Below are 26666 nucleotides of genomic sequence, written 5' to 3' on the forward strand. Positions count from 1 at the left end.
AAGCGCAGCAGCTGCAGTAAGATGTGTTCGACTTCAGTGTATGACATCAAAGTACCGCGAGAGCGATAAGAGAGCAGACGCACCCTTAAACTCCAATCGCTCTCGCGATTATAATTATAATCAGTCGTTCACATGGTTCCTTAAAGAACGTTTTATATTTAATATAAATCAAGCATAATTCATAATTAATAAAACTTTTAAGAACAGTATTTTTCATGCTTTGTCATCTATATTTATAATTGAGGAATTCAGAAATTGACGATATATTCATGACACCCCCCCCCTTCTAATGAACAGGTTTGACTACTTTTCTCAATATAAAGATATTCTAGGGAATTGTGTGCTTCTTTTACAGCAACAGTTTGGACTGGACCCTTTTTTATTTTAACATGACAATGTTTCTGTGTATAAGGCAAGGTTCAAAAAGAAATGATTGCGTCAGTCAATGTGGAAGAACTTGACTGGTCTGCAGAAAGCCAAGTTAAGAATTTCTTTTTTTTAAACCTTGCCTTATACACAGAAACATTGTCATGTTAAAATAAGGTCCCGTCCAATGCACACAACTCCCTAGAACATTATTATATGCTTAAATATTAAGATTAGTACTTAATATGTACTTATGGAAATGACTAAATTATTCAAAACTATTCATTAGTAGGGGGCCTCCCAATACTTATGCATATCAAACATCACCCCCTTTTTAAACATGTTATGTTTAACACCCATGAAGTTAAATGAATAATGTACTTGTCTTTTAATGTTGAAACCCTGGATAAATTTGGTGTAACACTACAGCCTAGTGTTCAAAAAATGGAGTTGCACGTTCACAGATTTGTTTTAAAGAAATATTTTTGATATTAAATCAAGTTGCAGAATTGCTTATAGTTATTCTGAGCCCCTAAAAAAACACCAACAAAATGACAGTTTTTGCAAAATGATTTTATTGGGTCAATGAAGAAGAATGAGGAAGCATAGGTTAGACTGTACAATGAAAGCAGGTCTATATTCTGTACTGAGCACAAAAGTCATGAAATCTTTAGTATTAATTATTTTGATATGAGGACTCCAAGCATCCACATGAATCAAATTTTAAAAACCTAAGTACAAAAAAAAAAGGACCAGAAATGTCTGGAGGCACTAGGAATTCTTCTTTGTGGCAGGCATAATTCTTGCATAATTATCAATAATCAAACTTGATTATTTGGGCAAAACCAAAAACAGCGAATCAGCCATCTCTGATCAGAATTACGTTTCAGAAAAGGCTACAGTGAGAAAGACTCCTCTCTTTATACACCATCCTTAACAATTCTTGCAGGAAGAGCGGAAAAACAAACGTGAATGGCTAATGAAACCCAACAGAACTGCGACAAAATCATGCCTCATCAGCGTACAGAGGAGAAATACAGCTAAAGTAGTGTATCTATCTGCAGCATTGCCCTTCCTTTAAACATGTCAACCGTTAGGAGCACTCTGACAGGGGTGATGTCATACTCACACACCGGTCACGGCTACACCAGACAGACATCATTTGCACAAGCACTTGGGTTTGCCCTCAAGGCTCCCAGATGCAGGAAGTCTTGGACTCGTAAGCGTCCTCAGCTATTCCTTTGGGTTTTGGCAAGTACACAACACTTGCTTCATTAAGGTCTTTAAGCTCAAAGGCAGATAATACCTACAATATAGTACAGTAAGACGCAGCATGCTAGAAATAGGCAGCAAATACTAGAGGTTGATACTCAGCATTTCAGCATCACCAAAGGACGCTGAAATTCACTTAAATCAGTCAACATCTTGTGCTTGGAACGGTTTGAGTTTGTAAAGTGAAATACCTTACAAAATACTACGGCTTTACTAACATCGGACACTAAGACGATAACAAAAATCTCTGCAATGCCCGGTTTCCTGGCATTGGGGGGCAGTGAATGGCACTAGAAAACACAGGACACTGTCAGTGGAGAGTGAAGATGTAATACTTGTTTTTCATGAGCCTCCCGGGACTTCAGCCAGGGGCGTAAGGCAGAATTCGACAGCAGACAAAGAGTCTTCTACCGCCATCTGAATGCATAGACCAACATATACAGGCACCATTCAGCTGAGATGCACCAGCCAAAAGAGCTACAAGAGCAACCCTGAATGGGGCGAACTGCGGGCGGGGAGTCAGTATCTCTGGATTTCTGGGTGCACCGTGGCAAAACCCCCCCCAAAAAAACAGTTATAGATTTCAGTGTAGGTTACATATCCGTTAGAAAGAGTGGGTGAGGAGGGTGAAGTACAGACTATTTACATAAAATACTTACTACAACAGTAGTATTCAGGGCGGACATGTAACTATACAAAGTAACTATACACAACTGTTGAGGGAACGAGGTTCACAAAGCAAGATCTATCCCTTTTGAGGAAATTTGTTCGAATTATTGGTACCTTAAACACGTGGCACTTGTGAATACAGACGGTTTTTGTTAGCAGGTTCTGACCGAGAAGCCAGTTTAGTTTGGTTGTGAACCGAAGAACCAAAAAAAAAAAAAAAAAGATTCATAAGAAAGCAAATAAATTAACAAGAAACCGTTTTTTATTCCCTGATGGATAAAGAAGTTCTTCCAGACTCTAGCTAGGTCAGAGCGGAGGATGTCGTCTGCAGGCCAGCAAGAAAATGTGATTTCCAGCCACCGATGGAGAGCTACAATTAGTGGATGTTACGCTTAAGTGGTCTACATTTAGCCCTGAGTTTATGTTGTTTATGCATACTGCATCTATCAGCTCGCCTAGCGTAGCTAACTACAGTACGAGTTCAGTTTGTCAAGTGGTACGAATCGTGAGCGTTATCCATCAGCAGAGGAAAATCAGAGCGTAAACTTTTGAGACATAACTTAAGAAGTTTATCGGAAAATATATTCATGTCTATATAACAAAAAATTAAACAATTAAATTCAAATTTTTTTTTTACAATTGATTAGACATCTACACGTTAAAAACACCAATCAAAACGAGGGGGGAAATTAAGGCCAGGCAGGCATCGACAGAAAGGCTCAGAACATAGTTCCTGTTAAAAGGTTAAAACAGCATTTGCATCTCATCGCGCTATTTGGTCAGTAATAAAAGGCTCAAAGGTAACAGATCAAAGAACAGTGCTAGGATATCTCATCGCGCTTCTCTCCTCTTTTTGAGGGAGGTGCGCACTGCGTTTGGCACCTTCGGCAAGAGGGTGACACGTACAGCTTCTCTTGGCGGGACGAGGGCAAGTGGCCAGACCCACTCTCTTCTCGAAGCGCACTCTATAAGAGAATAACTACCCGCCGTCCCGTGCTCCTGACAGACCGCAAGGCTAGGCTGCCTTCTTCGCATAAAAGCACGTCAGAGCTATTCAGAAAGGTTACTGTGTGGAGTACAAACATTGGAGTCAGTTTCTTCTGAGCAGAAGAGGGTTATTTCGGAGAGATATGAAGGTAATGGCTGGACCAGCATCACTGCAGCATGAGTTGTTTGAGGTTGTCGTGCAAGATGGTGTCCTTGACGTCGCGAAAGACCAGGCGAATGTTCTCCGTGTTAATGGCAGTGGTGAAGTGGTGGTAGAGGGGCTTCTGCTGCTGGTCTCGGCGCTTGTTCCGGAAACAATCCACCAGGAACTTCTGCACGTCCTCCAGGCTGTGCGGATCCCCTGTGTACTCGGAGAAGTAGTCCTTGATGGCCACCGTTTTGACCTTCTCCTCCAGCAAGTCTGTCTTGTTGAGGAAGAGGATGATGGAAACGTTGCTGAAGACTCGGTTGTTGACGATGGTCTCGAAGATGTTGAGCGACTCCATGAGGCGGTTGGTCAGCCGGTCCTCCATCAGCACCTGATCGAACTCGCTGGACGAGACGAGGAAGAGGATCGAGGTGACGCTGTCGAAGCACTCGAACCACCTGCGGCGCTCTGACCGCTGACCGCCCACGTCCACCATCTTGAAGGGCACATTCTTGATCTCAAAGTCGTACTCGTGAATGCCCTTGGTGGGCTTACGTGCCAGCAGGATGTCTTGCTGTGTTGGTAGATAATCCTGTAGGGAGAGAGACAACAAGTTAGAACAGAAACCCAAAGATTCAGAGCAACATTTGAAAGGAACTTCTACTTCAGGGTCGAAAAGGTGCCAAACGGTCAAATGAATGCAATTCTCTTCGTGATGTTTCTGATAGAAGGACTGTGGTGTAGCCCTATAGCTTCTAATGAAGGTGTGAGATCCAAGCAGAGGCCAGTGAATCAATCGTAAACTGACTCAGGCTGGAATGAGATTTGCATACGGTGGTTATGATATGATATTAAACAAAATCATGCGGCAAGAGTTTGCATACCACATACCCACTAAATAACGGTTTGAACACACTACACAACTTTTAAAATCTAGGCATCGTACAGTTATCCTATACTTTTACACATTGTTAATGATTACAGAGAAAATGTAGGAAATTTCTGTGATTTTTTTTTGGAACTGATCAACTCTGAATGCCTGAATGTTCAGTAATCAACCTACTTCTTTAGTTATTGACAATCATTATTCAATTAAAAAAGGCATTTAGCCTTAGAAGTTTCCCTAAAGATAATCTGTGCATACACACAGATTCTTAACAATTCTGCAGCAATTGTCAATTTTTAAGTGTCTTTTTAGTACAATACAAATATTAAAGAAAAAAATAATTTAATTTAGAAGGGAATTGTTCTAAGAGAATTTAAAAGTGGTTTATATATATATATATATATATATATATATATATATATATATATATATATATATATATATATATATATATATATATATATATATATATATATATATATATATGTGTGTGTGTATGTGTGTGTGTGTGTGTGTGTGTATATATATATATATATATATGGTGTGTATACACACACACACACACATACACACACACACACACATATATACACACACACACACATATACATACACACACACACACACATTATATATATTAGTGTTGTCACGATACTGGAATTTCTAACTTCGATACGATACCTTGAAAAATATTGATATTCGATACCATTTTCGATACCATGGAGAAAAAAAACTGCCACAATATTAAGGGGGTAATTTTTTGAATTTAAAGATAAATGTAACAAGTCGAGAACATGCGGTATATTTTACATGAACAAGAAAATGTCTTGAGGTACTACATTTGTTGATTTATTTATTAATCTTTTATTAATCTTAGTTAAATGTTAATTGAAACTAACGTTTACTAATACATGTACTAATTAAAATCCAAAGTTCTATTTGTTGATATTCTCATTTGCTTCATAACCAAAATATTTCCAGATATAGGGCCCTATGAAATACGCTTTATTTTTCCCCAAATTCCGTTTTATTTTTTTCTACATTCAATTTATTCAGTTTTTTTCCCGTTTGAATTTTTCTGGACTCTTTTTTTTTTTTTTTTTAATGGTCAAATTAAATGCTATTAATCTAAAAGCATGTCTAATTCATTAAAATCATGAAAATTATACAATTTAACATTTAATTTATTAAAAGTGTAACAAAAATGACACGTTTAGGGCCGTATGAAATGTTTTATTTTTCTCTCACCTTATGTTTTATTGTTACCAAATTCTGTGTTTTAGCATGTCTGTTATTTGAAAGCATACAAACTATTTTTATTTATTCTTACAGTAGCCTTATGAAATGTGTTTTCCCCCTCAGAAATTCTGTGTTGTGTATTTAAATTTTACTGGATATCAGATGAAGGCATAAAACAATTTTAATTAATTTATATTTGAATTAATGAAAATTAAACATTTACATTTTTATCAAATGAAGGGGATTTACTATTAAAATTAAAATATTTTGTGATCATTTCTTTTAAAAAAAATTAACAGTAGTAGTAGTAGTAGTAGTAAGTAGTAGTATTATGTACATTCTACTAAATAATAGTAATATAGCCTATTTCTGGCACACGGTCTTTAATAGGCTAAGTTAAACCGAACTTTTATTTTGACAGGTTGCCGTGAATACTTTTAAAGTTCTGTGTGTGTATATATGACGCTAGTTTTACTCAAATTAAATGGTAAAATGCTCGTAAAGTGCCTTTCAGATCAGTTCTGGAGATATTGTTGATGCATTTATGTCCTCATTGAGACGGCAGACGCTGAAATCACCGCGAGCGCCACATTAGTAAACACAACCGCACGTGCAGCACATTCACACAGAGATGCGCAGAACATGCAGGATTCATATTTAAATCGACTTTTGCAGCTTAATATTTACAGATACTAGTCCATATCGCGATTTGATTTAAGTGTAATGACCTACTTTTGATTAATTCATCCAAATTTTGACAAATTCTGTGACATTCCGCGTTAAACTGTGAATTCCGTTTTTATGACTGGATTCCGTGCGCGTTCTCTGCATCGCGGAGATCATAGATCCCTACAGATAGCACTCCTGCTGTGTTCTTTAACAACCAGAGCTTGTCCACGCGCCTTTGGAGAGAAGTGAAAGTGACAGCTCGGCTAGTATCGGTGTATCGATACTTCGGGAAATAAATATTGGTACCGTTCAGATATTTCAGTATCGATATTCATCGAAATATCTATATTTTTGACATATATACCTATATTTTTGACATATATATATATATATATATATATATATATATATATATATATATATATCCCCCCATTTCAACCTAGAAATGAAGATTAAGAAGTTTAAGCAAATAAAGGTTACGGCTAAATGAGAAAAACATTTCTAAAATTGTTAAGCTACTTAAATAATTTTTTTTTGGTAATCAATCATTTTGCATTAAAAAGGAAGGAACTTCATCTCTGTCTTTTGGACTCCATTGTTTGATTTCATGGTTTTCCGTAGAGGGGAAAAAAAAAAAAAAAATTAAAAAAAATAAATAAATAAAACTGATAAATGAATAGAACATAAAACCCAAACTGTGGGGACAGAACAAGAGAGAGAAGAACAAAAAAAAAAAAAAACAACTATGACAGCCAGCTCATGGGTCATTCTCCACATTGCTGGCATACCAAAGTCGGAGGTTGGGGTAAAGCATTAGCAAAAAGGTGTATCTGGATCTAAGCACAGGCCAATACAGGGTGTAAGGGCAAATGCACTCCAAATGCATTAGATGAAACTCTACACTAAAGCAAATGCAAGACATATCAAGTCGATAAGAGAACACTGCTAGGTGCTAGCACATAAGACCTGAGATAGATTTCTGAAATTCCAGACAGGATGACGTCAAAGACAGTATTTTATACCAAAAAATCTTGACTAACTAATGCTAAAGTTTTTCATTTCGAATCAACTTTTATTTAGTTTAAATGACTTCCCGTAGAAACTGTCAACGTTTTTGGTTTGTTTTTACAAACTGAAGTACAAATGAAAATTACTTTGTGTATTAATCATTAACTTGCTGCATGAATTGCTTTTTCCATTAAGAGCTTAAGATTAAACCAAATATTCAGTTCTATGACCAAACAAACACATCTCTCTCTGACACATGCTCTGCATTGCCTGCACTTTGTCACATGCCAAAGGTAACCGTTCTTCCTCATCTACTCCCAAATATTTATGAGTCTGGGCTGCCGAGGTCTGTCTCTCCCCAAACAACTGACACCCACACTACATCCATGCAAGGATGAACGTAAACTGAAACAAACACATACTTTCCAACAGAGTCAAGTGGCCATTTCTCTCTCTGAACACACTCAGAAGCATGCACTATTTCCTGTTCCTGTTTGTCGATGGTGTGATTGCAGAAGGTTGGTCCACATTGCTGTGACGTGGCTGAATGAAGAGTAGCAGCTTGGCTCAAAAAAAAAAAAAAAAGAGGGGCCAGTCTGAGGCGTGCCGCCAAAGCAGAGCGCATTCAACTCTACTTCCTCTTTCTCAGAACATAAAGTCAGAGCGACAGACACGGGAACTGAGACCGTGCGACAGAGTGATGTCAAGGAGTGTAATACAGAATGTTAGATATGCGGGGAAACAAATTAGTTGTCCTTTCGGTCTCTCTTCCCAATGTGGCATCAGTGATTTGAACAGAATGACTAAGCGTGCCTGTTTGCATAGGACGTGACTTTAAAACAGATTATCTGATTCTTTGTCCTAAAGCAGAGCTGCCTGGAGTCAAAGCTGAGATACTAATCACATTTACTGCAGTCAGCAGCGTCTAGAAAGAGCACAAAACCGCAAACATCCGTTTAGTACTGAGAGAGAACATGAGCAGCAGGCGGCAAGTCACATGACGCAAAGGGAACTGCACTGGCGCCTCATGCATCAGTCCGACACTGATGCTCCAACAGCTCAAGTCTCAAAACTAATGTCAACACACTCCACATATAAAACACCAAGGAAGTGGGAACAAACATGGACCATAAATAGAGAAATCTAAATAACTAGGGATCTCAAAAGGGCTGGAATTTAATCAAATAATTTCTCTGAAAATGTTCTACTGAAATGGGACTGGGGCAGCTTTATTTCTAACTGGTGGTCAATGTTGCTGGTTAAGAAAGCATATGGTATTTATCATCATTCCTCAGCAGGTGTGTGCTCATCTGAATGAGTAAGAAAACCCTCATGAGCAGATGAGGAACTGTCATATGGTCATCCTTAATCACACAGCCTCATGACACGCAAAGTCTTCAAGACCGATTCTTTCTTTGATTCTTACTCTATTCTTCTACCTTACACTTTAAAACTGGTGAAAAAAAATTTTTAAATCGATTTTGAGAATTTTAGAATCGATTCGGAGTTTAGTTTTTACCCAGATGTGCGATGACACGGAGTTTGCTTTAGAAACACCCGTATTCTGCTTGCTTCCAATTCCTCACACACATACACCACTCAAACCTTCCGTAAAATAATCTTTCATAAAGTTTGGAAAGGTTGAAGCAAATTACAACGACATTCACGGGCTTCATTTTACAGGATGCGCTTTGTTTGATGTCACACTTGAAGTGTGCGGTCTCGCCCGTCGGTATTTTCCTTACAAATGCTCTACGAAGTCATTTATGTGGTTTGGAATGCAGTGGACTTATACATTTAAAATATGAACCTCACTAACAGAAGGTTGTTTTCAATTTCAAATGCTGACGCGCGTTTGTTTGTGTAGATGCTCGCGCATGCGGCTGCGTGCGACTCCGTGGTTTAATGTATTTGCGTCTCAAAATTGTTTTATGATGCAAAATTAATGTAAACACAGCCAGTTATGTCTGAAGGGATTAAACGGACAGGACAAACTACATTACTTATATTTCAAAAGAGATCCGTGCATGAATGCAGCTTAATAGATCTCCCGCTGTCTATGATGTCATAGAACAACCCTGCTGAAAAAAAAACAATAGAGCCCTGCCCAAAACACAATAGAAAACATAACGGATTTAATGGTTATGATGGTAATTGTCTTGGTTTTAATGGAAACTATAATGGTGTCTACTGGTATGTGATGGATTCTATTGGTGGGATGTTAAGTTCTATCGGAAAAATGCCCAACACGCACTACAAAAAGGAATTTTGTAATGGTTTTACTGGAAAAAAGCTAATGGTTTATAATGGTATTTTAATGGAAACCATTAGAATTTATGTGATGTTTCTATTGTTGTTTTTTAGCAGAATGGAAAACTTTCAGATAATCTTAAATACTGAAAGCACTCTTTGTTTTTTGTTATAGGTTTCTATGCTCCTCTATTATTTGCTACTTGCTAGTATGTTTTGAAGTTATAGGCTATTAGTTTAAAATTCTTAATATACAACTGTTTTAATTATTTTTTATTTGTAATTATTTTAAAAAGTACTTAATTACTTATGTAAGGATATGTAAATGTAAGGATTTTAAAATTCTCAAGTCGGTAAACTAATTAATTAATAAGGGGGGAAAAAAGTAGATGAAGAATCGGTCTGGAATTGGATCGTGACTCCCAGAATCAGAATCGGATCGAACCGTGAGGTGACTAAAGATTCCCACCCCTAGTTGACACACATGACCCTTTGATGTCAGCATAGCTAGTTTCACTTCTATGCTGGCTGGTGAACAGGGCAACCCCGTCACATCCCACAGCATCGCGAGGGAACAAGACGTGCAATTATCAGTCTCAAATCATCTTCAGCATTTGCCATTCAGCATTTTCTTCATCCACTGCTGAAATTAATCATATTTGCTGTATAAAGTGATTTATCTCATGCTGCTTTGACTCTGTGAATATAATAGAACGCTTTAGCGATGCTAGCTGTGACAAGACTGTACTTAATCTTTCAGTAGGAAATGAATCAGTCTCCTGAAAGCTAGTTCAGATTGACATTTTTATTTTAAAGAGGTATTTACTATGAATCTAAAGGAGTAGTTCACCCAAAAATGAAAACTCATAAAATATTTTGAGAAAATTCTCAGAAATGCTTTTATTTGTTTGTTTGTCCATACACAAATGGAAGTCAATGGGCTTCAATTGCTGATGTTTTTAAAAATATCCACAGAGGACATGCAGAGGTGTGGAATTCCTTGACTGTGAGTAAATGATGACAGAACCTTCATTTTTAGGGGAACTATCCCTTTAAATCATAGGTAAAAGGACAGCAATTTTCCTATCCTTCTATTCCAAAACTGATACAAAGACAAATGAGATTTGTCATGGAGGTCAATCTCAGTCTCATCAGTTTCCGGGCCTACGTGGAATGTGCGCACAAAAATCTCCAGGGATTTGAAACGTTGCCATTTACAAAGATGAAATCGTCTTTGTTTATTACACACTTTGGCTAATTTGTTAGTGCTTCCCACTTGCAGTAAGAGTCAGTCCCATTAACATATTTTATCACATTTAAAGACATTCTGCAGAATTGACTAAAATCAGTGTTAAAAAAAAAGAGAAAAAGGTGTGGACAAAGTCCTTAAAAGTTAAAAGTATCCACATTAGATTAACATTGACACTAAGCATAAATATAATAAATATTACATCTAGAAAGAACACGTGAGGCGAGAAACCTCAGACAGACACATGCTTACCGGTGTTCCAAGTTTGTCCAAGTTATCCAAGAAATATTTCACTGATTCACCCTGTGAGGATGACAAAGAGCAGAGAGAATCAGTCAGGTTATCAAAGCACAGCCAACTGACAATAAAAACAGCTGAGCACAAACTAGACATACAGACAGCAGTTCAGAAGGTTAACAATCTTCCTTTCTTCATACTTAATGTATATGGATTTATACACACCACGAAAGTATGCTATTTGTTGTTCATGAGAAAAAGGTTATTACAGTTGAATGTTCTCAAATGTAAAATGTGCAGGCATAAGCACTCAATGTAATGAGTCATGAATAACCCTCTCACAGGATGTCAGTAATTACAAGCATACTCTATTTTTGAAAGCAAATGTTACTGGCATATTTTGTTTACCCCTGTAGAGGAAATTCTGTAGTGTTATTGGTTATCTGCATCAGTTTATAGAGGTGACTGTACTAGTGTTGTACAAGTACCACCTCCTGCTTCAGTTATGAATTCGTGACAGCTGGTCTCAATGCGGCACGCCACCAGTAAACACAGGACACTAGAAAATGGACAAGCAGGGATGAGGAAGAACACACAAGCCGTGCTCTGGTTCAATGAAAATGAAAATCTTGAGTAACAGGAACAAGCTGCCCAGGAAACAGCAACAGGCCTTGTGTTAATGTTCTGTGACGCTCAGATGTACAACGGACTAATTAGCCTTTTGCAATTTCAACAGTTTGGCATGCTGACAGTACAGCAGGAAGGAGTTCTGTTCTGCTTCCTTCATGATGCTCATCCATCTCAGTGTATGATGAAACTGTAAAGCTGTGGGTAGTCAGAAAAAAAAGTCTTCCTCACTGGCAACATAAAATACCCTTTCAAACCATTACAGCATCTATTTGCATCTTGGGGTTAACTGAGGTCTATAAGAGGTACATGCAGGTCTTTCGAGGTGACTGTCAGTAGAGAGGGGATTATGTCATAAGAAAACCCCTGGTAACCCTCACCCAGCTGGGCATGAAGCTATAGCCACAATGTGTTGTTCATCTTCAATGAAGGGTGTGGGCACACAGGAACAACATAGTCAGGGCAGGCCAGGATATCAGAAAAAGGAAGTCCTGTTAACTCAGCAACGTCTGAAGCTAAGCCCGAAGCTAACGTCTGCTTTTGAACACAAAATCTCTACATATATATATAAAAATATTTGGCTTTTACATTATTTGTTTGTTACACACACACACACACACGTTGGTTTTTGTGGTTTATGGGGACTCTCCATAGGCGTAATGGTTTTTATACTGAACAAACTGTGTGTGCTATTGCCCTACACCTAAACTTAGCCCTCACAGGAGACTTTTTAGATTGTGCATTTTTAGATTTTAAAAAAAAAACACCATTTAGTATGTTTTTTAAGCCTTTTAAATTACGGGGACATAGGCAGTGTCCTCATAAACCACCTTCATATTGTAATACCTCTGTCATACCCATGTCATTATACAAATTTGTGTCCTCATAAATCACATAAACATGCATGCACACACACACACGCACACATTTCCAGAATATAAGTTGCTCTTTATTTTTTAAATCATCTGAATATCACAATGCAAACACAGAGAGCTTTAAATACATTTGTTTAGGATTGGTACTTATAATTGTTTTTTTTTTTTATAACGCCACAGTAATGTGTTTGTTTTTTTTACTTATTTTATAATTGTATACCTCTTCTGTTCTGAATACCGTTAAAAGACGTGTTAAATATAGTGTTTGATGTTTGTAAAGATTTTATTTACCAGCATATTATAAATGTGACTAATACAACAATGTAACTTGTGTGTTCTTTTCTCTCAACAATAGAATTTTGAACTTTAAACAATAATACTGTAATTTTTCACAAACAATGGAGGAACTCATAAGAAATGTGTAGGTTAAAGGAAGTGTACTAATTAACATCATATTAAAATCCCCCACATTGAACAAATTAATTGTCAAGATAACTGGCAGACAAGATGATTAATAAAATAGCCCAATTGTTATCTGTAATGCATAAATACCAATAATGAGTAGGGCTGGGTATCGAGTTCGATACTTTTTAGGCACCGACCGAACTGCGTCGATACCACCGAGTATCGAAAAACGTCTTGTCGTTCGGTACCAAATTTCGATACCTAAGGGGTTAATCTCATCACCGTCAGTGAGCCAATAATCCTCTTTATATCGCGCAGTTTGTTTACTAAACACAGACTGAAGCTCGCGTAACGCTCGCGGTGATTTCAGCGTCTGCCGCCTCTCTAAATGAGGACATAAACACATGAACAACATCTCCAGAACTGCTGTGAGAGTCAATTAATGAGCATTTTACCGTTTGATTCGAGTAAAACTTGCGTCATATCATATACACACAGAACTGTAAAGGTATTCCCAGAAATCCGTCAAAATAAAAGTTCGGTTTAAATTGGAAGACACTGCGGCAGAAATAAATTAATATTGTTCAGCGGACAGTACATACTGCTACTACTAGGCTACTATTAAAATTATTAAAACTTTATTTTTTTTTTTTAGAAATGATCACACAACAGTTATTCCATTTTTTTATTTTAATAGTAAACCCCCCCTTGTTTGCCAAAATAAATAAACTTTGATTTTCAATAATTTAAAGAAATTAAATTTATGTTTTATGTCTTCATTTGAAAACCAGATACAGAACACAGAATTTCTGAGGAAAAATAAAACCTTTCATAAGGCTATTTTAAGAATAAATTTAAATAAACTAAGTTGTTTTTATGCATTCAAAAAATTAGACATACTACACCAGAATTTAATAAAAATAAAACATATGGTGAAAGAAAATAAAACACCCACTTATGAAAGTGGATGAAGTGATGATGTGTTTTAAAATGAACAACAGATGTGTAAACTGAAAACAATTTGAACTATTAAAATTATTTATTTATTGTGTTGGATATATTTTGTTCCTTTGTGCAGTGGCTCAGGAGATGAGGCTTTGAGTCTGTATAAATATCAACATTAAAAAATATTTTTTTGAGATAATGTAATCTTATTAAAACTGATATCGAAAAAAGTATCGTTCAGGAACCGGTATCGAACTCAAGGTATCGGTATCGAAAATTTTTGAACGATACCCAGCCCTAATAATGAGAGTAAGTGAAGTTCCGTGACGTATCTCCTTCCCTGGGCCTCAGATTTAGAAGAGTGCAAAACAGCCATCGTTTTAAATCACAGCTCAACATTCCTTCACGGAACACGCAATCATTCTCCCAGATCCTAGTAATCTCAGGCCGAGATTAAGGGAAGAGGGAAGGGGGAAGACGGGCAAGCTTGGGACTTCAGGCCTGTCAGCTTCCACAAAGCGCTCTACACCCAACAATGACACCAACACACAGTAGTTAAGAGTACTACTAAAATGGAAACAGAACTCTTTAATGCTTTCCTATCCGTCCCTATATGGTGTGGACAGAGCACAGAAAGAAGTGTTTGGGAAAGCAGGAGAGAGTCAACTTGGGTGGATGTCTCCTATCAAAATATCTCTTCCGGTGACTTGAATCTGCAGAGATCATAATTCCCACGGGGAATGCAGTAGAATGCATTCGATATATCGCCCAGCCCTACGCTAAAGACAGTTTCATTTTATAAAGCAGCATGACCGTCTAAATCGAACAGGCAGTCGGCATTTTGGAAATGCACCATCTCGCAAGTATTACCTAAATCAGATTAAGCCTTCAGTAAGTGGGGTTAAAATGAACCTCACTGACTCGCACAGACTATAAGTAAACCTTGTAATGATTCACCAAACTGAATTTGACAGTTATAAATGATGTGCTGGCTTTTTAGTGCAAAGCAGATGTTAAAAAGACAAACAAAAGACGACGGATGACAGCACTGCTTTTCAGGGGTAGCGATAGCAGAGCAGCAAGGAATAAGGCAGTGGATTAGGATTATGCAATGCCTAGAAATAAGAGGGGTGTAGTGAGGAGGAGCCAGAGGTGAAGGGATCTTGGCTGAAGGAATCCAGAACAGAACGGTTTTGTTTTGTTGCATGTCGGGTGCATACCATAACCCCCAGAGGCTAGAGGGGCAGAGTTGTGAAAGCAGGAAGCCTGATAATGTTTTGCACTCGACACACGTGGTTTGTGGATTACAGGGCACAAAAGTGTTTTGTTTTGTTGCCTTCACTCACACAGACTGCATGCAAATCACCAGGGCCTGTGGCAGAGCAGAGGAAAGAGGCTGCCTACTTAACGGGCAAGCTGTATGGAAACCTCAAGGGTAACAGACGAATTTGCCTTTGACTTGGTTCAGCATAAATGGAGATTCCTGAGATTGGGAATGAACAGACCTAGCCTGTTATCAGCTCCATACATCTGTATGGAGTGTCGTGTTGTTACTTGTCCTCAACAGCATGCATCCACTGCTCTGCTAAAGTCCCAACTTGCCCATGCTGAGAGGATCACTAGAAATGGGCAAAGACTATCTTTATCCCTCAGCAAAAAAGCAAACTATCTGTGCATGACACCAGTGATGGATGAAATAAACTACATTATAACTCTCGCACAGGAAAATATCGTGTTACATACATTCTAAAGAGAGTTCAATGACAGTCATGAAGCCGCCTTGGGCTGTCACGGTCATGTCATTTGGCCTGACAATTGCCTTACAAAGAATTATCTACGGACAATTAAAATGCTAGTTTTATTCATGTCATTCAGGCTGATATACATATAGCACTTATAAAAGTGAAAATAACCAATTTGCACTTGCAATGCATGTTAAACTGTTTAGCGTCAATGTGGCACAATTAGTACTACAGCACTAGAGACATAATGTGACTTTCAGGTAGCATGCATGATTGTGATCTTGGGATGTATAAACGCCACATGAAACAGTCTGTATCTGCAATCTTTCTTTCGCTGTAATATCTACAAATCATAATAGTAAGAGTAAGGTTACGGGGTGTAAAGTGCTTTGGTGAAGTCAACATTTAAAATGGGGAAGTAATGGACTAGGAACTGAGAGCGTTTAGAGAAGTCTGAAGTTGCTAAGATGGCACTTGCTTATGTCAGGCCCTAATGAGGAATCATTTTAGATTTATTGGGGAAAAACAAAAATTACCCAACCAAACTGATAAGATAGCTAAATAAAAAACAGGAATAGCAAATGTTACCTAGGTTTGATAAGTCCTCAGAAACAGACAGATGAAAAACACACAGGCCGGAACACAACAGTGATGAGATTACACATCTTCCTAGACATACACACACCATCTTGGCAAGCCAATGTGCGAAACTTTCAGTTGGGGTCTCAAAGTCTCTAAAAGGTTTTTTGTCCACCACAAGATTTCTGTCAAATGCCAAAAAACCCACAGACTCTGTGGTGCAAAGCAGGTGACTGTAGCCTAAAGTGCTATATATTAAAAACCATAATAATTAGCATGAAGGTGTAGTTTAAGACAATTAAGATAATATTCACACTTAATAAATACTGCTGTTTTTATTGTGCACGGTGTGTGCAAAAATTGTTGCTTTATGTCATCCAAAGGTAATAATTTTCAATGCCTGCAAAACACATTTTCTGCTTGACAACCGTTAAAATCCCACTGCCTGCTAAATATTCGGTTTCACTAAAAAACGCATCACATTACAGAAGTGAAATTAATTACAACTTCTAGTCATCTTTACAGAGAAGTACACTTGGGCAACTCACCAGCTGAAACTCTCTGCGCCGGTCATATGCGTGCTGTATGCCGTTGTCATACCAGAGGGCACGGATTGAAGGCAGGTACTGCAGGAACACTTTGGTCTCCATCATCCCTTGCGACACCATGGCTGATCGTGTGTCAAAAGCCATCATGATGTCTCCATGTGCCTGGTTTGAAGGGTCTCCCCATGGGATATGCAGCTTTTCTCTAGCATCCACAAGCACTCGAACACCTGTGATGGCAGCAATAGGAAGAACATAATGTAAATATTTATGTATGTTGTTGTATACGCAAAGTAGAGCTGCACGATTCTGGATAAACTGTGAATCACGATTTTGTGTCTCAAATAGAGATCACAATTCTCCCACGATTGTGAACTAAATAAAATAATGTGACAAAATATTATTGCTGCAGTCTATTTAAAATTGTTAGATTAATTTGAATGAATTAACAATTTAATGTATATGTATTTAAAGGTGCCATAGAATGGAAAACTGTATTTACCTTAGCATAGTTGAATAATAACAGTTCTGTACATGGAAATGACATACCATGAGCCTCAAACACCATTGTTTCTTCCTTCTTATGTAAATCTCGTGAATGCAAAAGACCACTGAAAAATAGGCGAATCAGAACATAACACCGACTGTGACGTTACAGTCGGGATCACTAATATGTATGGCTCCAACATTTGCATATAACCGCCCATGTTCTAGGCCAGCTGCCAGCCGAAACTATACAGCCGAATCATCAAAAGCTCTGCAGGTATTGTGAAGAAACAAGCGAGGACAACAGCAAAAATGGCAGATCATGGTAATAAATGTTGTTAAGTTCCAGGTAGGGCTTACGATTCTTGCGAAAATGTGAATCACGATTTTTCTCCATGGGAATTGAGATCACGATTCTCTTACACGATTCTCATTTTTTCAACCAAAATGTATTGCACTCAAGTACAAAAAAAACTAACAAAAAAAAAAAAAAAACAGGACATTCAGTATGATAAAGTGCTGGAGTAACAAAAAAAGTCTCTTTTCTTTATTTTAGACCCCTTAAATTGAATAACTTTAAAGCTTTAAGTTGTTTAACAAGAGAACATTAACAATAATAAATAAAAATATTCACATTCACACGGGGCGTCGGCGTCAACGCCTCTCGTTTACTTTGAATGGAGTGACGTCAAGCGTTGCCGAACTGAATTGTGGGTCCCTCGCGTCGCTTCACTGGCGTTGCACGCGGCAGAAGTTGAAAACTTTTCAACTTTTCAAGCGCCAACGCAGTCGTCAGCCAATCAGATCGCCTTATGCAAATACCCTAGCGCTAGACGCTAGCCAATCCCGTTCATGCAGCACCAGAAAAGTATGTGATTGGCTGTTATCACTATGATGGCGCGTCAGCACCATGGTCAGCACCAGAGCCGTTGAGAAACAGTTGTGACACTCCCATAGGCTTCCATAGGAACTTAGTAATGCGGAAGTAAAGCATGTCATGGAGCAGCCAATAGTTCCAAACAACCGATAGTTTCAGCATTGAAGCCCATTCATTTCAGTGCTTCTCAAACACAGTCGCCAGAAATTTGAGGAAATTACAGCCTTTTTTGCCATTATAACGCATTAGTTTACCTCTCGGAAATCTGACCAGTAGTTGTATTTTATGAAACACGTTAGTTTATTTTTAGATAATAGGCAGTATATGCTATATTTGCAGTTAGATAACGTGGATATATTATATAATAAAATATTTTGATGAATACAGTTGGTTGCCTTTTTTATTTTGAAGTATTTGCAAAACTTAAATTTACATTTTTTTCATTTACATTTAGTCATTTAGCAGACGCTTTTATCCAAAGCGACTTACAATGTAGAAGCAAACAGGCCAACGAAAGAGCAACAAAATACAAGTGCTGTGACAAGTCTCAGTTAGTCTAGCACGGTTCACATAGCATGATTTTTTTAAAATAAATATAAATAAATAGAATAGAATAGGCAAGTGCTAGTATTAATTGGTCAGATAGTGGCGAAAAAGATGTCTTTAGATGTTTTTTTTTTTTTGAAAATGGCTAAAACCATTTCTAGCATTCATTGATATTCACTCGTGTATGCATAATTTATCTTATATTTTAACATAATATTGTATTAAAATGTGAATAATAGATGACCATAGATGAAGAAATATATTAATATAATAACACATTTTACATACTAATTAGATTTCTTATACTCTTTAAATAAGCATAATTTATTTCATCATTGGTCTGCACATCCACAGGAATAAGTGCAACACAAAAACTCAGTCATGCCTCAAGTCTCCAATCTTTATTAAGCAGTTTACACTATTTATACTTTGCATACAAAGAAATGTAACCTCCTTATCCTGTGTGTTGCATTGTACTGTTTTTACTCCATAGTTAAACAAGAAAAACCCATTAATATTATTTCCATTAAACTCCACAGAGAAAATGCTACTGTCAGTGTATTAAACAAAGTAATCAATGGACGCTTTGTTAATATTTGCTGGAAAATGCTGCAAGTATACCCGCTAAGTTGTTTGGAACTATTGAGAGCTCCATGAAACGCGTGACCGCGTGGTGGCGAGATCAAAGAGATTTTTCGCCCTTACCTAAGCCACATACCTTCTATGTACATATCAGAGAACAATTTAAAATATTGTATCAATGCATTCTATGGCACCTTTAAAATATAGTATATTTAATACATGAATTAGTAATTTTAAAATGATGAAAAAGTGGCTTGATTGAATGATTCAATGGCTCACTCATAAATGCTTCACTTGTTTCATTACTGGATAAATCAGCATTTTTGAACGAATCTCTTGAATGATTCAATGACAAACACATTTTTTAAGCGCCAGTTACTTTCAAAAGGGAATTTGCTCTATTTTAATCGCTACCATAGACAATGTTTATATCTGAAATTTCATCCCAGTATTTCTGTAATAATATTTACAGGTGGTTTTGCTTGGGTATTTACACCCACAAAAACATAACAGACATCTCACGACACAAATGAAATGCAGAGCTTTTTAATAACTTCACACAGCTATGTAGAAATTTTACATTGCATTTAAAGGAACAACAGCAGCAGGTGAACTAAAAGACAGTTCCAGTGTAGATGTATTGTGTAAAGACTAATAGTTGTATCGGATTCAGCATTACAAATTACTTAAAAGACAGTATTTAAACAAGACAGACATGTTTTCAGTCTTGTTGGGGCATTTTTTTTTAACAAAAGCTATATGGCCCTTTGCATTTCTCTGCTTCAGAAACATTCCTGTAGTTCAGTTGAATAATTTATGGAATACTACTCATCAAAATGATTGACCAGTTCACAAGTGTTTATTATGCAAGAATTTAAAAACACATAAAAAAACTGGCAACACAAGGCTAGTGAGACTCATCACATTTAAGATATCAAGCCAGATAAATGGCACTCAATGCATAGCAAAAAATTGTTCAAGTCCATCAAAGTGACATGAATTATTTATTTTACACTTTATCATTTATGCATTCATTTTACATTTAATAAGAATACTTCAAAGAATACAATACAAGTTAAGAATATTATTTTTAGAAACAAGACAAGATAAATAAATAGCCTAATAACAATTACATACAATCTTTCAAATTGAGCAAAAACGCTTCCAAGTATCATTTAATAAAGCAGTCTCTCTGACTCAGTGACATGATTATTTGATAAAAAAAAAAAAAAAAAAAGGATGATTTTTAGTGCAAACTCTGCCTCAAGGGTTTTGGTTGTGTGCTGATAAAGAAAATGCATCGTCATTTACACCTTTGTTGAATCATAAATATCACATACCTAGGTATAGGAGTCACAAATCTCACTTTAAATTTATTCTTAACTGGTAAGTGCAGAAACTACAGTGAATCTCAGTTGCACTGCACCAGAATATTTCAGTTGCACAGATTGTCCCCTGAGCCTCCAAAGAGCAAAGGAGCTATCATGTGCCCAACGAAAGACATAAATCACCAGAATAGTTTCAGTCAAAGTCCTCAAAGGCTATCTGTTCACTTCTGTGACGCAGTACAGCAACAAAATGAAAATACTGCTTGTATCAACAGAAAGATAAAAAGATTAACATTTTACTGATGTACTGGTAAGTCCCGAGCATCAAGCATGTGGCTACAACTTCCTACACCACTCCTGGGCGAGGGGTTTGAGTATCAGTAGTGAAAACAGTGGTGATGTTGGTCTCTAGTTTAGTATACTCAGATTATCGGCGTAGGAGAGACCCATTGTGAGCTGGTTTTCACACCTGGCTTTCTCTTTCAAAAACTGGCGTCCCAAGCAGTCTCAGTAGAAATAACCTGCTAAACCAGTTTCCACTTGTAGCTTTGTCTCACAATAACAGACAAAGAGCACGAGCTCTTTTGACATTTTAGATACTATCTTTTGGCCATTTTAGTGGAAAACACGAAGTTCTTGGTAACTAGGAATAGAGTATGAAATTATGAATGGAGTTACTTTGCGGTTATCTTCCATTCTGCATAAAAACAAACAATTGGCCTATTTCATCCCAGATGTAAATGGCCTGCTTTTTCTAAACCATTTGTTCACCAATATAGCTCATAAAGCATATGGTTTACGGAGGACTTCACACAAGATTCCTCATCCTTCTGGACCTCATGTGCAGTTATCAGCCCGTTCTGGGGACCTTTCACAGGATAAGTCCTTAATTGTTCTCGCCACACATTCCGGCGTGAGGTGATGCCAGGTCAAGGGTGTTTAACCGAAAACATTTTAAGAGGTGAGCGATGTCCAAGCAGAAGCCCATTACTGCAGCACAAGACTGCATGTAAAAAGAGCTGTCTCTATTATATGCACGTCCTGAAGCACAATCAATAACAGCAGTCCATAGATGCACATTAGTGAAAGCAAATAGCCATTCAGTCTAAAATACTCATGCACTATATACAGTGCGGTTTCTGTCCTGCCCCTACAGAGTTAAGAGCAAGACAGCCTTCACAATTGAACTACACAGCAACCAAGCTTCCTAAGGCATGTCAAGACCAAAAAAATAAGACAATGACTACATATTACATTTATTAATATGTACATATATATGAAAAATATATGCATATATGAGTAGCTGATGTGCACATTTAAATTAGGGATGCAACAATAGCATTTTTTCAGATCCGATCCAATCCCAAAAATTCTGAGTATCGGCTGATTCCGATCCGATACCAATGCAGTTTTTTTTTTAAATCAATGTAGAATTTCTATACTTCTGTGTGTTGACCTGATCGTCACTCTTTTGTGTGTTACACACAATGTACTAAACATAGACAACTTAATTTTAATGAAAAATAAATAAAAAAATATATAAATCAAACTATTACAAAAATACAATTATAAACTATGTTAGTGGATAATTTAGCAGCAAAAGTTATTCTAGAAAAATCATGAGCGCAGAGTTTTATAAAAATCTAAACATTTAGTGAAGAAACATTATTTAGTGGGGAACAAATAAAAGTGAATAGCCTAAGTGTAGGACTAAATCTGGTAAGATTTTACACATTGTTCTTTATATTGTTGTAAAACACATTAATGAAAACAAGTAAATGCATTTATAAATATAAACTATAAAATTGAAAGATGTTTCTTTTAAATGTATAGCACAGTAATGAAGGCAGAAACATATGACAGGAGTCCTATCTATCATATGTTGCTGCCTCCATTACTGTGATATACATTAGATTATTAACGGCCTCTCTTTTTCTGTCCTATCATAGGACAGAACAAGAAACACTATAAATAATCTTTCATTGCGCGAAAGTATTATAATACGAAAAGCTCCAATACAGCATGCAGCGCTCCGCATAGACAAGTTCAAAGTACAAAGGAAAGAGATATTAATGCGTAGTTTATTAAATCTGTGCGATAGTTTATTGAGCCTTTTAACAGTTTAAAATTTCAGTTACTGTGCGCTCTTGAAGAGAGTTTCATTGTCTTGACTGTCGAAACCAAACACGACACGCAGTTTGAATACTGAATGGAGGATGACAGACAGCCGCAGTGGAGAGAAAAGTTTACGTGAACTTGAATTTAATGACTTAAATATTCATCTGTACCTCACATTAAACTATAGAAAGGCTTCAGAACACTTGGACTTTGACTTTATGGTGCTTAATAATGTTTTTGTGCTTTCACGGGGCTTAACAATAACACAATAGTATACGCACAACATGGGATATGAATCAGTCTCGTCTGACCGATACCCGATCCGGCAGAAAATGACCGCATCGGAGCCGATACCAATACTGAGTATCGGATCGATGCATCCCTAATTTAAATCATTTAGGCCCGTTTTCACAAACGGGGCTTGGCATAAGCCAGGACTAGGCCTTAGTTATATTAAGATTAAATTTAATTTAATTTAAGCAACTTTTACAAAAATGCCTTAGAAGAAAACATTACAGGTGTGCATCTTGACAGAACAATGACACTAACGCATTTTAAGATATGTGAGAGCAAGATATTTTCAGTTGAGACAGCTCAAACATGCATTTTAGTCTGGGACTAGCTTAAGCTTTGTCTGTAAAACCGGGGGATAAAGATTTTAGGCTCAAATGTATATCCTTGTGAAAAAGTGTCTTAGGGTCCTCCCTTAACTGGTCTCTACAACTTCTACAAAATTTTACACCACTGTTAATCATTTTTTTTTGCCTTCATTCTTTTATTTTTAAATGGTTTTACAGTGTGACATTCATTTTTAAAATAAACAATTCAACTTAGCCTTTTGGGAGACAAAAAGGGCGCAAAATTGTATTATGTAAAAAAAGATATAGTATGTAACAACACAGGACATGTCAATTCATGTCAACTAACCATATAAAATAAAAGGCATCAGACAGAAACACTTGCAGGGCTACAGTGACGCACTCCATTGTGCAGGAAACTGAAAGTGCAGAGGTGCTCAAAAGCATAACCCCTTTGACACATCCCACATCTGTTGTGAAGTGGTGTGTCCACGTGACTGCGGCTCTGAGGGTGCCCTCATTATATACAAGTACATGCACTTTCACCTTAAAACTGACTATGTCTATTGTCTAGCAAAACACATTTAAATCTTTACCATAACTGCAGATGTTAATGGTATTTTTGGGAGAAGTTATTTGACATCAGCTAGACATAATTTCACATCAAATTCTATAAACAACAGCAGGACGCAACAAATGCAAGCTGGGCTAAACTATTTAGGATTATAAACAGAATCATGCCTGAGTTAGAAAAGATAAACAACAAGCTACAGCCTGGAAGAAAATCCACAGAAGGCAGGATTTCATCCATACTGTCCAACAAACTCATAAGATAAACTACACTGACACACAGCTGGGGTTTCAGTCTGGTTATACAACGTGGATGCTCAGGACCGTTATTCAGTTCTCAAGTGAAATCATTTAGAAATGTGTAGTACATTAAATGAATACCATTAAATACCATTCTAAAGTTTGGGGTCGTTAAGATTTTAATTTTTTTTAAAGAAATTAATACTTTCATAAGAAATTCATACTTTTATTCAGCAAGCATGCATTAAATTGCTCAAAATTGAGAGAGAAGACTTCTGGAAAAAGTGTATCATGGTTTCCACATAAATATTAAGCAGCACAACTTTTTTCAACAATGAAAAGAAGAAATGATTCCTGAGCACCAAATCAGTGAATTAAAATGATTTCTGAAGGATCGCGTGACACTGAAGACTGGAGTAACAGCTGCTGAAAATTCAGCTTTGCATCACAGGAATAAATTACATTCAAAAATATAAATAAAAAAAAGTTTTGTTTTTGCTGTACTTTTTTTCCCCCCAACTCGGTTAATTGCAGCCTGGGTGAGCATAATAGACTTCTTTCAAAAACACTGAAAGAAAATCTCACAAACCCTAAACTTTTGACCAAACCAACCTGTCAAACAGTGAGAAACCATTCTGCTTCAAACCCAACATCTTCACAGGTACATGCGAGCAGAAGCTGGAGTGAAACACGAGAAAGCATTTGAAATGCTACTGAATGTTAAAGTGCTTTTTCTCTGTCTCCAGGCATTATAAGGAAATTTTTTTGTGTTTTTCTGGAATGCCTTAGGATTAGATCCAAGCAGCCATTTCACTAAATGCTTCCTGTTTAAGTTGAGCTAGGGAACGATATGATGTTAGCAATGCTACAGACAGACGAGTCTCCATGAGATCCCAGCTGAACCATTTGTCACTGTGGTGTCTCCGTAAATGATGATCGTTGTGACATATTAATCTCATACAGGAAATCTGAAATCTTTTCACAGCAATAGGCACTGGAAATCCCCAGCTGAGGCAGCCTAAACGGGGAGCCCCGTATTATATAAGGTGGGTGCTGATAGTTTATCACATCCCCTTTTGAAAGACAAAAATCAAGATGATGGAAACCTAACATGAACTCCTAGGAGAAAAAAAAAGACACACTTGCCTTAAACTCTTAACTCGCATAACAAAACAAGGACCGTCTGACAAGTTAAGCTCTTTCCAAATAGTTTGAAAGCTATGGCAGAAACAGTAAAGCTGGTTTGTTTCCATAACAGGTGTTAGTGAGTGGTTAGTGCCACTGTAAACCCATGTTATCATGTGCTAGCAGTCTACCAGCTCTGGACTCCACCCATTTCACAGATGCCCAAACACGTGAATTCAGACACGTCCTTTACTACTTATATATATATACATATATATATATACACACACACACGCTTAAAAATCACCCTTTCATTTAAAATGTAAAAATGCCACAATGAAGCCAATAAATAAGGGTCTGTAAGCTTTGAATATGAGTTGAGTGAGTGGTGTGCCCTCAGTAGACACCAGTCTCTTTGTTAATTATGAGACGGGCTCAGCATACCAACAAACAAGAGAGCCGATTTACAATTTAAGCAGGGCTTTAGATTCTGGATTGATTTATTTTACATAATCCAGTTTCGGTTATGGCATTACCTCGGGCAGACAAAACATTAGCACGCGGGGAGAGATTTAGCAGTTCTTTAAACAGCCCCGAGATTCTGATAAAAAGCCCAAATTAGGGTAATTAGGAGTATACAATTTCAGAAACGTACATTTATGCAACTTTTAAAGTAGTAGTTTGAGTTTAAATGAATCTGGGGTGTCGTGCTCTAACGTTCATTTCTGATGAAACTCAAACCCTAGGCTAGTCTTTCCAGATCTCTGTAATCACAAGAGCGAGGGAAATCACATTTTCAAAAAGGTGACAAGCTAGGAAACGATTTAGACAGAAATCAAGTCCTTCGCGGAGGTCTTTGTTCAAGACCGCGGCGCTGAAAAGTTGAGAGAATAACATGGGCGTTTCTCCTGAGCAGGTTACAGCGCAACTTCAGCTAACGCTAGCTAAACCTCATTTCGCTAGCCCGTGCCCGTGAAAAGTCAAGTTTAGAGCCCACTTGGCACTTGTATAGGTGTGTGGATGAGAAACGCGCCTCCTACCTTTCATAATATTACTGTAAATGGTGCCTCTGAACTCTTCTTTGGCCCGCTGGTCGAAGTCCTGGCCGTGTATGATGCGCATCTGCTTGAGGAAAGTGGACTTGCCGCTCTCTCCGGCGCCGAGCAGAAGTATCTTCACTAACCGTTTCACATAGGGTTTGTCTTTCAAAATACCTCGGTCTATTTCTTTAGATATCCTCAGTTGTTCCGCCTCGCTGCTGTTGAGAAGACAGTGTGGAAAACAAACGGATAGAAAGGACCGGGACGGCAGGAAATCCGCCATCTTTGTGCAACTTCATCGATACAGTAGGGAGTGAAACTGCGCGCGCCGTAGTGCTAGAGGCGGGCGGGGCGCCGTTACTATAACAGTAGCGCGCGCGCGCAGTGCTCTGAAAGTTTTTGGCGGGTTTGAACTTCGAGATGCACGGGCCGGGGGCAAATGTTCAGCAGACACACGAGGTGTCCACTACTTAAAGGT

General features: G+C 37.5%; 1 protein-coding gene across 1 annotated transcript; it reads right to left on the reverse strand.

Annotated features, from left to right (window-relative positions):
• Window positions 1-919: 919 nt before the first annotated feature.
• On the reverse strand, window positions 920-26666 carry LOC306859537 (guanine nucleotide-binding protein subunit alpha-13-like). Its single transcript, XM_079400599.1, has 4 exons — window positions 26189-26666; window positions 16702-16928; window positions 10996-11046; window positions 920-4034 (listed from the first exon to the last, which is right to left on the reverse strand). The coding sequence occupies exons 1-4, from the start codon at window positions 26469-26471 to the stop codon at window positions 3462-3464; spliced, it is 1134 nt and encodes a 377-aa protein (XP_079256725.1). The 5' UTR covers window positions 26472-26666; the 3' UTR covers window positions 920-3461.

This window comes from Barbus barbus (assembly GCF_936440315.1).
Source record: "Barbus barbus genome assembly, chromosome: 3".
In the NCBI taxonomy this organism is placed as follows: domain Eukaryota; kingdom Metazoa; phylum Chordata; class Actinopteri; order Cypriniformes; family Cyprinidae; genus Barbus; species Barbus barbus.